Source organism: Cloeon dipterum, chromosome X (genome assembly GCF_949628265.1).
Source record: "Cloeon dipterum chromosome X, ieCloDipt1.1, whole genome shotgun sequence".
NCBI classification, from domain to species: Eukaryota; Metazoa; Arthropoda; class Insecta; order Ephemeroptera; family Baetidae; genus Cloeon; species Cloeon dipterum.
The window spans coordinates 20,656,239-20,674,110 of record NC_088790.1 but is presented as its reverse complement, the minus strand read 5'-3'; the positions used below and the strand labels follow the sequence as shown (position 1 = coordinate 20,674,110).

Genomic DNA, 17,872 nt, shown 5'->3' with positions numbered 1-17,872 from the left:
GCCGGGGGTGCAGGAGAGAGGGCTGGAGGCTTATTTTCTTGTGCCGAATACAGGCGTTAATTAATTCGCCGCGCGCGTGCGGCTGCTGGAGCAAGCGAGAGAGAGAGAGCACAGCAGTCTGGCGTTAATTAGCAATCCGGGCGAACAAAGGCCTCCCCCCTTCGCCTCCCATTCCACCCCTGGCGGCAATTACGGGGAGCAGGAAGGGTTGGCTGCTGCATGGCCGAGGGGCCCTCTGGCTCGACGTGTAGAGAAAAGCAGGAGGCAGTGATTACAGGCTTGTTATCTTTTTAGCCGCGCGTACAAATGGCCCGTTTAGGCCGCTATTAAGGCGGACAGCTGCCGCCTGCCCCCGACGCCGCCCCATTGGCCCGTGGGCCGCCGCCGGGGGGTGGAGCCTCGGCAGCCAGCCGGCCCCTCCCCCGGCCTCCGAGAGTCAGTCACTCGGCGAAGAGCATCCGCAGCGGACCGGACCGAGACGCGCGCGTCCCAAGCCAGCCACCAACATGCCACAAGACACAACAGACCGGCTGTGAAGTCCAGTTTGCCCCAAGTGAAAAGACTGTTTTGCACCAGATTCGGTTCTAAAGCAAGTGCAGCAAGCAAGTTTACCAAACTGGTGAGTTTCGGCCTCTATTTATTCAATATAATCTTAAGCCTTGTTTCGGCAAAGATAGGAAAATTATGGGGAAGTTGCTTTTTGGGGTGAAAAACTTATGCATCTACTTGGAACCCTTTTTCATTCCTAATGTGGTAATTTTGTAAAAACTTGTAATCTCGTTTCATTAAAATAACAGCGACAAATTATAATTTGTGCCATAAACAGTTTTAAGTAAAAACAACAAACAGGAAGCCGACTGTAGGATGTTGAAACTTAGCTGGCCTTAAAAGTGAAAAGTTTTGATAATAATAACGAGTACTAGACGAGAACTCTTCTGGTGCTTTTCTATTTAGTTTTGCTGCGGTTTAATCTTCGAAAGAAAATTGGACACAGGTATAATATAGTACAAAATTATATCATCCTCTTCTAAAATCAAGAAATAATATTTCTCACAGAAAAATACGGGGTACGGGGGTAGCACATTCATGGTACAATTATACTGGGTTTTACTTGATGCAATCTTTCTGGGATATAATATTTATTGTACATTTGCTTGCTAATTTGCAAAATCAATTCATGTGTGTTTATTATTTTAAATCTTGGATAATCGGTTTAGAATATAAGGGAGTTCAGCGACTCAATATTCTTTAAAAAAAAACATGATAATTTAAAAACATTTTGGCATAATATATACCTGCTCTTATAGCTTTCTCATAAATATTATTTTGTATTTTTTGTTTTGATGTGAGAAGGTTTTAAACAAAAAAATAATATGTACGAATCTGTCAAAAATGAAATAGTAACATAGATTTCATCAAATTAGAAATTATGATAACATACTTATAATTTAGCAAACACATTAAATATAAATTTATAAATTAATAACAGAAATGTATAACTCAGCCTCAGCAAATGTGTGAGATAAGCTAATAATACGTTCACAGCAGGTAACCGTTTTAAATTTTGCTGGTCTTCCAATGCTTCGGGGAGAAAAATTAAAATTTAATTGTTCCTCAAAATCTGCCAATCGCTTGAAATTTTATGCCGCAACCCTTGCAGGTGGTGCCAGGCGGATGCAGCAGGCGACCGCAGTGATGACGGTGATGCAGCAGCAGCAGGACCAGGAAGCGGCCGGCGGCCACCGTGGCGGCCACCATCAAGACAAGGCAAACAGCCGACAGCGATTTTCCTTCAGCGTGGCCGCACTTCTGGCCGACACGCGGCCACCGGCCACGCCGCCCGACGCGGCCGCCGGCTCAGACAGCGAGGCCGACGACGTTAGCGTATTGGGCACGCCCCCAAGCAGCCCCGCGGCCAGCACCAGCGGCAGTGACCGCTTGGCCGCCTCCCCGGCTGCCAGCAACCACCACTCGTCGTTGGCCGGCCTCGTGGCCCATGTCGTGGCCCCCGTCCGGCCCACTCCGTTCTCCCTGTACGCGGCCGCAGCTGCGGGCTCCGGCTGGGCGCTTCACCACGGCGCCGGCTCTCACCACGGGCCCTTTAGCGGCCACTTCAACCCCGCGGCCGGTCTCTCGCCCTTTGGTGCTGCGCTTGTCCACGGTGCTGGTGAGTCAGAGTTTATTTTAATATTACCACCTTTTTTAATGTAATTGTTTTGTAAACTAATTCAGTTAGTATGCATATTTTAACTCAATTTTATCTAAGTTGCAACGAAAACGCTTTTACTTATTCTCTACACTGCATGAAAATTCCTTTCAAGAGCTCTGTCCACGATTTTTTTGTTTCATTAAAAACTTAAATAAATAGAAAATTAGAGTTTTTGATCTTGTTTACGCATTATTGTTAATTGAGCTCCAAATATAAAAATAAATATTGCGTAATTAACAGCTAAAATTTCATTAGTAACACATCAGGAGTAAAAATTATTTTTATTAGCTGCAGACTGTCTCTCACTTAAAAGATATAAACCCAACGAACAACATTATCCCAATAGCAATGAATAAAAATTAAATTATTAGGAATATTCCATAGTAATAAAATATAAATATAACTCTGCAGCGAAACGAAAGTTGACCCAATCTGTTTACTGCTCTTTAGAAACGACAGTTATTGTTGTTGTATAGAAATCTGAACAGTAATTTCTAGAATATTAATATAAACATATTGGACCTAATTTCTTTAAGCGGATTTTCGTCTCTTGTGCAATGGAAAGGACGTTTTAATGAGCCCTTAATTAGACGCTAGATCCTAACCATTTCGAGCTGATTTAAATTGAATGACCATCCAATTGGCACCGAGTTAACACCTTTATGGCCACCCAAGCGAAAATGTCCGCTCACATTCATTAGCATATATATAAGCACGTTCTCAGGTCCAATATATGTCTAATTGCAAGCTGGCGAATTAGCACATATCCATCGCGCGTGACGACAAGTACAAAATGTCTAATCTTTGAGCGAAAACACTAATTAGCACTGTTGAAAAGTGCGCCCGGCGGCCATGTTGACCAAGATGGCGGCCAATTAGCGTCTCTCTGCGGCCCACAAGTGCCAAAGGGGATGCGGGAGGCCGCGGGGTCGGTGCCAGCGGCCTAATTAATTGGCCATTAAGTTAATTGGCTCGAAAACAAATCAATTCGATTCCGCGCCGTGGAATGCCTGCGTGACAAAAAGTATAAAAAGCCAGGGAGACGCAGGCGTGATTTATTTTGGGCGTCCTCAGCCTTTCAGCAGCCGCTTTTATCTCTTATTGCCGCCGCTCTTTGCTCCTCGTTCGCCCCCTTTTCCTCAAGAATCCAGAGCCAGGATTGCCACAAGACGATTTCGAGTGAATTAGCTCAAAAAAGGCAAAGCTCTAATTATGATTTAGTTCTAAAATTGAAGCACCATATGTCTGAACACATTATTCACCCTCTGGTAGCCTCTTGTGAAAATTGCAAGCTTTGAATTTTCTCGATCTTTCCTAGCGTTTGAGCAGTGTGGTAACCCTACTGTCACAACCAAAAATGCTATAGTATGTTTTGTAAACATTTTCGATTAGAAGAAAGCAACAGGGATAGGGATGCAGGAGTGAGAGAGTGCTTCGCCTCATCGTTTAGTTATAGATTTAAGTGCTGATGGGGAGCATACAGCATACAGTAGCAGCGCGTTCACAAATTACTCGGCGCTCAAGGGATAACCAAAAGGATGGGACACAAATGGACTGCATAATTATTTCATCAAACCGCCACACCACATAAATGCGTAAACAAGTGAGCCGGAAACCACCAAATATAGTGCGCGCTTACAAAATAAAATTATCTGTGGTGTTTGGACAAATTATGCGGTTAAGTAAAAGGAAAATTGCCACTTCTCGTTTTAAAATTCTAATAAACAAAGTGCGTGCTGTTGAATAATGAGATAAATTGATTCATGCTCGGTTTTCGAGTGAAAAATGTTAGCACTTACTGTCCCCGAAGCTTTGCGGTTGCCAAGAATGTAAATAGGCCGGAAGAAAATCGTAAAGTCGGACGCGAGTGAAAGATAAAAGGGAAAATACCACCGGCGTTTTATCAAATAGGGCTTTGGTTTCACGCGCAACGTGCTGCGAAAACAATCTTTTTTTATAATTTACTATCGGCTGCAATTAAAGAGGTGCTAATTTATCGCGGCGTGTTAAGAAAGTGGTAGAAATGTCACAAAAAGTGCTGAGGGGAGGCGAAATTGCGTGATGCCATAAAAGCAGTCGGAGAGTGTGAAACTGCGAAATTGCCAATTTGTGCATGCAGGCCTCGAGTTGGAATAAAACCAGCACTTGAAAACCAGACCGACGGCGGCGGCAATAAATTAATTAATTTCTGAGCGTGTCCGACAAAACGGTCGTGATCGCCTCGTTTGCACTCTCCTCCCATAACACCTTTCGGATTATAACTCAAATTGTTTGATGTGATTTTTAATGTTTTAGGAAAATATTTAGTTGGTCGTGGAAAAATTTCAAAAGCTTAATACCCTGCGGTGATAAAATAAAAAATAACGGTTAACAAGTCTAAGAAATTGTTGCATTTATTTTATCTGTTTGCAAATAATGTTTTAAAGTTGCGATTCAAAAGAAGCACGATCGTAAACTCGCCTGGAGGGACTAATTGTCGAGATGTCTTGAAAAAGCCGCCAATTCGATTTTTTCCTCTGCCGAATCTTGAATTTTATTGCGCACTTGCGGCGGCAGCAGGCTTTTATGCTGTGTATAGAAAGGAGGACTCTTAAAAATGAAATAAAATTTGCTGCTCGTGCTAACAAGACAGGCAGCAATCGCTGCTTTTATCCAGCAATGTACGCGTATACAAATATATACCCTATGCCTTTCAAAGAGAAGAGCAGGCGCGTTTTCGCGTGATTTGCGTGGCGTGCAGCTCGATCGTTCTCCACTTTGTCGTCGTAAATTAATAAAACTAAATAGGTGTATTCAATAAAACGGGTGCCGCTGCGCGGCTGAATGGCTATGAGAGACTTAAAGATGTTCTTTTTTGTTCCTTTTCTAATTTTATGGATATTCGACTGTCGGTGAAAGAAAACGGCTATTAGCCGCGCGCATATGATAATGAGCAGAGATTTTCAAAAAAGGGAGCCGCGCCGCCAGAAACGCGGCAGCACGAATTCATTCCACCAAAGGGAGCAAAGGTTGTAAAATTTCGGCGCCTCTATTCTACACATCAACACGTATAGAGAGAAATTAGTTATTGCGCCCTAAGTGTTGAATATTTATTGCCCTGCACGCGGATCGTGGCCCACAAAACTTGTAAATTTTCGCGTATTCCTTTCAAGTCGAATCGATTGTGAGAGAATTGTGCAAAACTTTTATGGCTGCACCGCAAAAAGTAACGTATTTAACCTGAAAGTCATAAAATAAAACCAATTAGGCAAAACCTATATATGATGGAACATGGAATATTTAATTATTTGATGCCTTCACTTACTTGCTCTCGCAAATTGCAAATTTGACACGTGTATTGAGAGTGTAAAGCAATTCTTTAAAGTGAGGTCACTTGAGTATGATTACATTTAAGAGGCCGGCTCTAGAAAATTAAACATATAAAATGCAAATACATTGAGCGTCAAGGATAATATATGTATTTTTTTAAGAAGCATGTTTATTGAATATCATTTAGAATAATAAATATAATTCAGTGTACGAGAAGGTCAGTCCGTGCGTATACGTTCTCAAATTTTAATTTTGGTAATATTTTTTTAATATCCAAGAGTAAATCAATTTTGGGACGCAGAAAGAGTTAACTCACGCAAGTGTGCAGCCGTAGCACATTTCACACCTGAGATCATTATCCCATTAACACAAATCCACGCGTGAAATGTGTAATTGCAAAATTAATTGGCTTTTGATAGCGGCTAATTAAAGGAAACACACTTCTTTCTCCTTTTCCTCCTGTCACAGTTTCTGACAAGAACACGCAGCACAAGTGCGAAAATACTAATTTTATCAGCTTGTAATTAGCAGCGGCGAAAAATTAATTACTAATCTCGCAGCCTTGTGCGCTGACTCGCAAGTTAATTGGATATTTCATTTTGGCTCGCTGCAGCCACTTGAATGGTGAGAAGAAGCAGAGTGCCGCCCAACAAATTTTATTGCACAGGGCCTAATTATCAACGCAATATATTCATATACAAGCTGGCCGGTTTAAGAAATTTTCGGCTTTTTTTCATGCGCAGCGGCAATAAAATAACAATTTACGCGCCTGCCTATTCAGCTGGAAAATAATATTTCTGGTTTTTTTGGACGAGGGAGTTTGTATATAATTTGTTTGGCGCGCACGAATTTTATGTTCATTCTCAAAGTAGTGAGAAAGGAATTAATAAACATTCGAAACTATCATAGAATAGCCAGCCGTCTTTAAAAATGAAACAACTCCCACAATTATAATTAAACGCTTCATTTACACGGGCCGTAAAAGTAATTATGATTGGGTGTGTATATTTATTTTTAAATGGTTGTTCCCAGCAGAATGAAAGTGTTGATTATTTTCCTTGGACAAAATGAACGAGAAAAAGGCTGAGGAATTATGGAATTGAAGAAAAAGCAAAGTAAAAAATAAAACTGCGCCCACAAACTACATGCTTAATTTTCGTCTTAATGCAAATGCAATGCAGATTTTGTTTTCCAGGGAAGTAATGTAATTTTCACTAAAAAATCATGTGTGTAATAATAAATTTTTGGTTGATTAAGTATTTTTCCAAGAAAATGAAATATGTAGCCTAATTTAAGCACTTTCCAGTCAAATCACATTTTTTTTCTTGAACAAATAAACTTTGATTCAAACTTTAACTGTTTAAAAGTGAGATGCTCTTAGGAGTCATTAGGAAAATAGACAAATCTTTGAAGAAATAATAAATAGTTAATATCTCTATTAGCTAATCATCTTTGTCTGTATATTTTATTGGGAATAGACGTTATCGGTGCAAGAATTTCCTTTTTTTCCGTTAGAAAATTGTTCTACATTTCGTTCTGCTCCAAATATTCGGCTGGTCGAACACATTCCTTGCAACATAATAGGTGGCCACCCTCAGGTATATAGCTACCTGCTCGTCCGATGTTTGCTCAGGGGTATTTGTTTCGCAACAAGAGAATATCGCATGTGCTTCCTCCCTTATTCAAGGATTCGTTTCGCCGAAATAACCTTATTTGCTGCTTATGAGCGACTCACATGATTTATCTTTTGAACAATGGCACCTCATAACTCTCGGTCTTTTGCTGCTCTTCCATTTTTACTAAAATGTCACACAAATTGATTACAAAAACAAAAACGATTAACTTTACACAACATAATATATGTATATTACAAATTGTTGATAGTACAAAAATCAAAGCTCTCATCAACGTCTCACATTTTCTAATCAAATCCAAAGCTTAGCATATATCCACATTAATCCTTGTTTTGATAGTAATTTCATTCGAATGCCTATGAGTTTGAGAGCAGAGACTTTGAAATTAACACCCTTCGAGGGGGCCCAGGGGGGTAGAATCGGGCTTTACATATAACATCTTGTGGTGAGTCCGGTGAGAAGAGTGCGTGCCAAAGGCGGCTAACAGTCCAATTAACCGGCTTCTTGAGTCAACATTTAGCACGGTTAATCGAGCGGCCTGCCAGCGTCTCTGTGAGTATAAGAAAAGAGCCGCGGCCGTAAATTATATTCACTCTCCCCGCGCAGCCGCCGCTGAGAAAAAAAGTCTCGTAAAAATAACCCTGCGCGCGAGAGTAGGGTAGGGAGGTGAGAGATTGATGCGCTTATTAATTAAAAGATGGATTTCGTTCTTAATTGCGCTTAATAATTCCCGCCGCCGCTTTTAACCCACTCACTCTGGTAGTTCAGTCACTCGCTGTGTGTATTTTCGGATCACACAGAGAAGTGCACGCGGCGGGCTATTAGAAAAATGTCTCTCTCGCCGGGACCTCCTATACACATTTGTGGCCAAAAATGAGTCTAATTGGCCGCACGAATGAAAAATCTGGGAAATTTCTCGAGCATGAAAATTATTTTAATTCAACTCCTGATTTATCCAAATTAGGAAATAAATTCGTCAGGGGAAACACCAAAACTCGGTTGGATTTTCATATTAATTTGAATGCAGATTGGGGAAAATCCGAGAATTTCTGAATATTTTCTCACGCTCAAAAATTGTTGCCGCTTTTCGTCAAGGCCAGCAATGAGGACGGCCGCGGTCTCTTTAATTTTTGCCTCCTTCAAAGTCGAAAGCACGCCGAGCATTAGGCTAAATCAAAGGGGTATTTTTGTTTTCATTTCATTTGCGGCCAGCGGCGCGCGCGCGTCCAATCAAAATACCTCGTTAGTCTGAAACAAATAGCCGCGCTCACTCTGCTCAGTCGCCAAGAATTTATTCAAAACTCTTTTCTCCTCTCTCTCTCTTTCTCTATTTACCCGTTTATTTTTTTACTCTTTCTCTGGCCTAAGCTTTGCATTCCGCCGCGGCTGACTTAAGAGAATTGATGTTCAACTACCTCCTAATTTATCCCTTAACAAAGTAGCCATTAGCGCGCTTTCATTTCTAAAAGAGCTTGTGCATATAAAGCGAAAACAAAAACAAATCTAAATCAATCTCTGTGAAGTTTATTCGGTGTTTGGTTCCTTTCACAAGAGCAATTAGTGTGGCTTAAGCGATCGAGAATTAAAAGACAATCAAACGGCACTTTGCCACAAAATTAGGCAGACTTAAATAAAATACAGGTGTGTAGCTTTTTTACACACTGAGAAAGCTTGAAACAAAATTTAAAATTTTAGTCTTGTGAATTTATGTCGCAACGAGGGCAAGTGGTAGGTGTTTACGAGATTTCTTCTCTTTTTGATCCTGTTCAGCATGAGCGCAGTCCTTGTGATTCCTAATTTTATGCAGATATTTACTGCGATGCGAATTTTGCATAACGTGAAAATTACTGCTGATGCGATGAGAGAATAAATTTTGTCTTTAAAATATCACTCTCAGCTGCCCCCCACGTATTTTGTAGTTTTTCTTTTATTCAATTATAAGGTACTTAAATATCAAGTCGGAAGATAATCGATAAATTATCACTAAACGAGAGTCAGAATTTTTTAAGAAATTATCAAAAGCATCTAGGCAAAATTCTTGGGAGCAGATGCTAAATAGCAAGCAGTTGCGCTGGAATAAAATGGCCTTAAGAGACGATCAAAAGCAAAGCGAGTTTCTTAATTTCTACTTTATGCCCTGGCGTATGTGTATACGCCTGGCTTTTCTTGAATGTTTCTCTGCGTGCGGCAAAAGCCGTTTATGACGACTTTTGAATCGTTTCACAGTGTTTACAAGAGACAAGTTTTGCTGCTGAGAAAGAGCAGAGAAATGAGAATCTTTTATATATGTATTCCTCGCCAGCGCGCGGAGGCTGGTTTTCGATGGAAAAAAATTGCCTTAATTCTCGTCGCACCCGCCGATCGAGTTTCCAGTTTGCTCTCTTTCTTGGTGTGGGACAGCCGCGGGTTTTATTTTATTGAAAACATGTCGCTCCGCATCAAGCTGGAGCAAAATGACAGCTAGCCGACCACTTTTAGCGTAATTTGTAACTTTTAATTGGTCTCTCGCGGACAACAAATTGTCGCACGAATATAAAATTCTCGTGTTCGACTCCGCGCAGAAGAGGAATCGTATCAAATTGCATGCACAACGGCACGTTCCGTTGGCCAACTAATTAACGCGAGCTGCTTTTCGCTAATTTATTCTCCGCTGAAAGGAGTAAATCAAAGATAAAACCGCTACTTCCGCTCGATTTTGTCAACGCTCGCTGTTTTTCATGTGAAAACAGCAGGTGGTGCGACTTTTATTTATGTTTATCAGGTCGGATTCGCAAGTTTTGCCGGTTCTTATTGAAATGTTACATTTAATGGTAATTCAATTTCGACTTGACATCCAGCAGCTATATGCGAAACTTAAGCTGCTAAAATAAAATAGAGCACTATAAAATTGTATCACAAAGTAATCTTGCTTTTAACAATTTAAATTTCAACAAAATACTTGCAATTTGGTAGACCTATGAACTAATGTGACTAAAGAATCTAAAAACGTCATTTTAGATCATGAATATCACTAAACATCAAGACTGCATAAGATCAATTTTAATTAATAAATCTGTTTAAATCAGACTTTTCACACTCTTCTGTTATGTCTTTAAAATTGACTGTTTAGATTTTAGTTTATTTGCATCAGATAAAAAATATCTGGATAAATACAGTCAATTTCCAAACTTTCATTGGTCACAAAAGAAAACAATTTGATTTCCTCTTGTTTAATACTGCTTTAAATCCTATAAATATTTTTAAATAGTGGTTGGAGTTTTGCGCTCCCTGTACAACTGTCAAAGTTTTTTGAGTTTGTTGAGCGTCTAAACTCCACAAATCCATTTACACGAGACAATAATGTTAATTCAAGAAATTTATTCAAACGACCTTAGGTGTTAACTTAAGAAAAAAGTTAAAATCCAAGCGGCATGTGAATAAGCTTCTGCACTTTGTAGCTTTTGCTTACGCTCGCTTGACGTGTGTGCGTTGTTGGATGCATTTTAAAAGTCGAGGATGCATTGCAGCTGAAAGGAGCAGCGTGCAAGTTGATTCTCATAAAACACGAGTTTGTTCTCGTGTGCATGGCGGTTTACTTGCTCGCTGAGTCTCGTTTGATTCAATAAAATGTAATAAGAAGCAAATTCAACACGAAGAGAGAGAATAGAGATGCACGTTAATGGCTCTCTCGAGTTCAAGAACCTGCTCAGCGGCATGCACACAAGCGCAGGAAGAGACACAATAAACGAGGAAAAGAGATATTTATTCACGCATTCGAGAAAAATGGTGAAAAAGGCTGCTAGACGAAATTCTCTCTATATAGTCTACATTTCATTAATTAACGTAATGATCAATACGTTTTAAATATCGTGAGCGATATAGGAATTTTTCCATTGTTCCGATTGTAAATTATACCACGTGAGAGGTAAACAATGAAAATTATTGAATGCTTGAGAATAAATTGACAGCACACCTGCGCGCCGAGTGTGTTAAAATGCAGAATGAACATTTACGCATATTCTGGAATTGGCCTCACACACACACACACTCTCGCATTAATAATTGTTCTCAAGTGTGCGTGGCGGCTTGGGAACCGATTTTCCGATTGTTCCCATGATCACAGCAGCCGCGTTATTGTTTTTCCCTCTCACCTTTCACGCATTAACCTTGACATTTCCGCGACAAATCATTTTGTGCGCTTCCGGAAGTCGGATAATGCGTCGGAGACACTTTATATGACTTAATCGTCTCCTTTCGTAACGATTTCCCATTTCGAACGCAGTGACAAAGGTCGTGCGACCGTCCAATATGCAAATCGGGATCGGCGAAAATAAATAAAGGTGATACCGGGAAAGGGTGATTAATTTATTAGGCACCGGTCGTTGCCAATACAGCCGGTACCGCAGCGACTCGAAAATAAGAAAATAAAATAATCAAACTGCGGCGGCAGGTATATTAATAAATCACGCGTTTCCGCCCAAGTGTTATTGGCTAGCAGAAAAGTTTTATTCGGCTATAAACAAAGAAAGAATACAATCCATTACTGCTGGTGACGGCACAAAACTATCAGAGTCGAGTTTAATTTAAACCCGCTAACATTTTCATCTCTATGGAGGTTAAAACACGTATGTACACTGTTTCAAAAGTGTGCACTTTCAATGGCGTTTGGCTGGCGACAAAAATGTCGAGTGAAATAATTGCTCACAGAGACCAATTAGAGCGAAATTATATTCTCAAGGAGCGATTTGTGTTTGCTGATAACAGGGGCCGGTATATATACCAAATAAAATTTTTATCTCATTTGTCTTCATTTTCGGCCACCCTCTCTCTCTTTCTCTCTCGTGCGATGAAGCCATCAACATAACTCTCTTCCAGCTTTATTTTTCCTTATCTCACACACAGCTCCCCCGAACCCAATTTGACCGGCGCACACGTCTAATAAATTCTCGGCATTCAGCATTATGCGATTCAGATTGGGCCTCCAGAAGGCTGGGAACAAAGTACGTCGGCCAACAAGCGGCAATTTCGTGCTCCGTGCGATAATATGAACGCGGAACATGCGACCGGCCAGCAGCTCTATATAGGGTTGCCAACAGCTGGACAAACCAACGTGCAGAACGCTGGGAGGAAAAGCTGGAAATTAAAAATATAGTTTACTTGGCGATGTAGACATTTAAATTTTTGTCTTTATTTGTGACTTAACATTTTGTACTAAATTATTCGAGTTAAAAAATATCATCATTACTATTTTTTGTTATTTAATTATCTGATGGTCAGAAATGTTGATAATTTTTATGGCAGTATATTGAATTGAAAATAATCAATACAAGGAATAAATTTATATGTTGCTGAAATTTTTCCCAGCTCTCCATTAGAGAGAAAGCATTCGTTCCTCCCAAGTTGATTATTTACCTATATGCTTTTATTTGATTTCATTGTAATTGGAGACTTGTAATTTGAAAGTAGCCGTCTACGAAAATTAAATCAATTAAAATTCCAGATTCTACTGATTGGCGTTAGCAGGGTATATATTTTCATGGTGACGTTATTCCCGGAATAGAAATGTTTTGAATATTGTTTGTGGTAACCCTAAATGTGACAAGTATGTATAACAGACGGTAAATAAGAGAGAATTATTATTGTGTTGAGAGGAGGGCCTGCGAGCGATGCAGTCTCATGGCGGCCATTTGAATTTTATCGCGCAGACTTATCTCGGCTAATTAATAACAAAAGGCCCCAGCAGCTCGCGCGTTTATAGTACACACTTCGTATATAATAGCGTTGTGCATTAGAACCAATACACGCGGAGAGCGTGGTTGGCCAGCCGTGGAATTATTGCTTCAAACACAACACACACACACACCGGTCGTCCTAATGACTACTCGTAAATTCCTAGTTTTAGCTTCTCTCTACGAATTTATAGAAACTAATAACACACTCATATTTACGTGTGTTTTGAGGCGTTTCACAATTTGTGAGCAGAATTTTTTATCGCCCGAGTGCGTTTCTAGACGCATGAACAAAGCTTTATTTGAAAAAGTTGAAGAAATTACGATTATTCTAGGGAGTTTAAATTCTTCAAAGAAAAAAAAATTAAAGTTAATCCAATTTAATAATTCCATTTAAAGACTTATTATTGACCCACAAATGTTCTATTTCTAAAAACTGATTGAAACGTTTTAGGAAATTTTATTTCAAACTGATTTATCTGTTTAATGTATCAAAATGTTTTGCAACAAATTCTGGACATCTCTTTTTTGTTTTTAAAGATACGTTTAATTTTAAAATTTTAAATTATAGTTTTTTAAATTCAGAACGTAATTATGAAATTAGTTGCTTTATCTTCTGTGACCATTGATTGTTTTAATATTAGTTACTTTAGCTTATAATTGCACTAATCGGTTTTGTCTAATTTATAAATGTCAATTTACGATACAATGTAAATAAACATGAATCATCTATCTTAATCAAAAACAAATCGTATAGGATACAATTCATTTCTAGACTCTCCGTCTTAATAATTCTACAAAACTTGCTAATATGCGCCGCAGTTTCCACGTTCAATTAAGTCAAATTAACTTCAATTAGGCAGCAATTCGATGATCGCGTTTCGCATTTCGGCGAACGAATTAAGAAAAATAACGTCCGTCCGTCGATCATGCAATTGAATCGGTGGCTTAATTAGCCTCCCGCGAGAGACGCCGGCATCAAAGGGAGCCAGGCTTTTGGCGATCGGGTTGCTCGTTTATTGAATTGTTACTAGCTTGTTATCAAATCAAGGGGCCGATTGTGCAGAAACGACGAGTCATGCGTGCGGCCGGCCGGCGCCTCTTTTTATATACCTACATTTTTTTCTTCTTCATCTCGGCGCGCAGAGAGCAAACAATCAATGCGTCATCTCGTCATTAGGCATTGTAGTTTGGTATCGCTGGGGGTCGGCGGGACCACCATTTGTTGGGCTCGAACGGCTCATTAGTGTCAGCGGCTCAATTTTACTCCTGCGGGCTGCCGCGGGGCCGCGGTCGTGCGCGCACAATTGCCCTCGCATTATATTATGTGTATTATAATGTGCACACACACACACAACTCGTATATATGTGCCTGGCCGATTGTCTGCTAACTCACTCAGTTTTGAATCCCGGCGGCCCCGCCGACTCGCGCAGACAATGCTCGTTACCTTGCTCGCTCTCTATATATGTATTTTTCCAGGAGCTTAATTAAGCCGGCCGCAGAAAAAGTGTATGCCTGTGTGTGCACGCAGAAATAACGCGTGATTGAGATATCACAATCGACGGCCCACGCTGCTTAATTGGACCGCATTTCTTCTCCATCAATTTTGGCGAATTACAAAAACACGCTGGTACTCTCTCTATCCAGGATTCTGATTTTGCTCAAAAATATTATGCAGATGATGCTCTTCATTTTTCTCGTTGATTGAAAAACATACAATACTCACATTCAGTCCACCTCGAAAACTGTTATTTTTGGAGGTGCGTTGGAGCCTAATTTGGAATGAATTTTAGGTTTTTTTTCTCTTAAAATTGATAAAAGATTGATCTGGTCTTTCCATTTTTTGTTTATTAAATTAGCATATTTTGAAAAACATTTCTTATGTGTTTGAATTTTATTGTTTCAGACGGGGAGCCACCCAAACTGAAGTGCAATCTGAGAAAGCACAAACCTAATCGGAAGCCACGCACGCCGTTCACCACGCAGCAACTAATGTCGCTGGAGAAAAAGTTCAGGGAGAAGCAGTACCTCTCCATCGCGGAAAGGGCAGAGTTTTCCAGCTCTCTTCACCTGACAGAAACACAGGTAAGATATATGTACGATGCTTTTTAGTTTTAAGAAAAGCAAATTTGCATTTAGTGAATAGGGACAGTTTTTTTAAATACTGATTTGATTTAAATTAATTTTAAAGTTGCATATTATTTTAAAATCAGCATAACAAATCAAATCAGAAGTCAAAAATGAACCCGGTAATATCTGAACATTTTAAGCAGATTTTCAATTGATAAAATCTCTGAAACAAAATTTCCTGATTTTGAAAATTGCATTTAAATGTTATCCTGGGCAACACTGTTACTAGAGTGTATTAATCCAAAATGCAATTTGCCACCTTTATTTTTTGCAGTTATACAAATTCGAGACAAATTTTGGGGCTCATTTAACTACGTCATTTTTTTCTTCCCGAAATTAATTTCCCTCTCATATGTCTGTCCCGCAGGTGAAAATCTGGTTCCAAAACAGACGTGCCAAGGCAAAGCGGCTGCAGGAAGCGGAAATCGAGAAAATCAAGATGGCGGCGCGTCCCCTGTACGGCCCACCGTTCGGCCTGCTGCCGCCCGGACACCCGGCGAACCACCCAGCCCTGCTAGGGGCCCACCACGCGGCGCTGGCGGCCCACCACCCACGTGCCATGGCCGCGGCGTTGGCCGGCGCTGTAATGGGCGCTGGAGGCCCCTTCTCATTCTCCTCGCCCCCCGGGCCACCACCGTCATCGACGGTTACGCCCACCAGCCCGCCCCCTAGCGGATCGAGCGGCAACTCGTGAGGAGGCCTCCTCGACGCCATTTGTGCGCGACTCGTTCTTGTTGACAGACTCTGCTGAAGCGAGCCGATTTCTGTGTATTTATTGTGCGCCAGAACTACATTCCAGACTGTAAAAAATGATGATGTGACTGTAAAAATCTTTTCGCTCTTCACTTGTGTACGTGTTGAACAGTGACTCTCGGTGTATATACGCGCGAAAGGCGCAGCTAATCGATTGTAGATAATAAAAATGCGATTCACCGTCTTCAAACTATGTTGAAAGTACATATTGGAGTTTAATTAACATCCTCTCATCCTCCAAGAACGTCGATTGATTCCAATCAAAAGCAAAACTTTGTTGTCCTTTTAAATTTCCAAGACTTTGATGTAGCTTCCCGTGTGTCATAATTCGAGTTTCTCTCTGGCCGCGATCTCCATCTCACCGTATATATTCTCGTCTCTTTTTCCCCGACTTTTTCATCTGGTCGGACTAATTAAGGGAATGACAGAGGCTGTCACTCATCCTCTAGCTCCGCGAAGAAGGTCTATGTTAAGAACAAGCGTCTCTTTTGTCTCTCTTCGATTGCTTTAGGAACAAAGCTCCGCCGCTGAGAAATTATTCCCGAAAAATTGTTCAGTTTGGGTTTGATAATTCCTCAAATCAATTATTATCTCGATCGAAACTAATATATTTCGCCCAATTTTCTCCTGGGGCCTGCTCTAATTGGACCGAACACATTTTGGATCCGAGCGTGCGTGAGTTCTGCGCTGCTCTCGGCACAATTTGCGGCGCCCGATTTGGCGGCAAATTAATTAATTGCCGTGCTGAGCTGCTCGTCCGGCATTCAGGCACAAATTAATTAAGAGCGTGTTTTATTAAACGAGGACTGTGCGGGGAAATTAGCATTTTACGCGAAAATATTTTGATTGGGCTCGAAGAATTTCATTTCCTAACGAGTCGGCGGCGCAGTTGTGCACATTCCTTTTTTACGTGTGCGTGTATCTCTCCGCTGGCTGCGCGTTGCTCAACCGGGAGGCGGAGGGGGGCAGCAGGGGCAAAAAAGGCTCGTTTGCTTCCAAAGAAGGCGAAAAACGAGACGAGAGCCTAATGAATTGTCAGCCGCGACCGGCCCGACACAAGAAATAACAGATTAATTGGCCCGCGCGCCTCTAATTGGCTCGGCAGACGAAATTTGGATTCAAAACCGGAAGGGTACCAATCTGTTTGCATTTCTAACGCGACCTTGAATTAGGAAAGATTTACGAAACCCACTCAGCTCCAAATTGGTTAATAATTTTTTAGGATTTTTTTCATCTGATGAAAACAAAATTCTAACGTCTTGCTCTCTTCTAATAAAATGAGATGAGGATCTTCTCTAGGTGATTTTACAGTTTTGCAAACGTCTGATTAAAAAGTTTTCAACACTCTTTTACCGTGGTTGACAGCTAGGACATCACGTCACTGGGCATTGAGTGTCGTGTTTTGGTCAACAAATGAGACGACGAGAATGTTGAGGCGAGAGGAGTATTCCAAAATATCATATTATGAGAAAAGCCGGTCGGGTGTTGATGTATCAAATTGTTAATATGACCAACTCGACCGGAATATGAAGGGAAAACTATTTGTGTAGCAGATCAAACGGACCTGATAATAAGAGGAAAACGAGACTGGACACGTCTCTATTAGGCGCTTGGATGAGGAGAAAAATTAATAAATAAATTCCCTCTGTTTTGGGAGGAAACGAAGCCGTAAAATGTAAACACGTCTCTATATTATATTTTTGAGAATCTTCTCCTTCTCACTCATCATTTCAAGTGGCTCTTTAGTTTTATTGGGAGAGCTATTCAGTGTGGCTGCATTTCTCGACGTGAAAAAGCTTGTTTTCAGGGCCCGAATCAGGGCACAGGAGAGAAAAATAAAACATCTGCTGCTGGCGGCGAGTCCAAATATTGTTATTATACGAAGCTGGGATATAATTATTATTAATAACATAATTTATTGCGCGCCGTCTGATTTTCTCATGAGTTGAAAAAGGAGAAGCCGCTCTTTACTGCCTCTGGAGATGGATGTTTCAAAAAAAGGCAGCAGATAATCGCTTTCGCGCGTGATTTCCAAAACGTTGTTCCTAAAGATCGAAAGAGGAGGAAGTGGAATAAGAGATAATTCTAATGTCACGTCTCGCCCCTGATTTTTATTTCACAGCTCCTT

The 17,872-nt window shown here is 40.6% G+C and overlaps 1 protein-coding gene across 1 annotated transcript; it reads left to right on the top strand.

Moving 5' to 3' along the window:
* Positions 1-305: 305 nt before the first annotated feature.
* On the top strand, positions 306-15,948 carry LOC135946435 (homeobox protein MSX-3-like). Its single transcript, XM_065494647.1, has 4 exons — positions 306-619; positions 1,661-2,167; positions 14,768-14,946; positions 15,359-15,948. Exons 2-4 carry the CDS (start codon positions 1,675-1,677, stop codon positions 15,683-15,685), a joined length of 999 nt encoding a protein of 332 aa, XP_065350719.1. The 5' UTR covers positions 306-619; positions 1,661-1,674; the 3' UTR covers positions 15,686-15,948.
* The last annotated feature ends 1,924 nt before the right edge of the window (positions 15,949-17,872 follow it).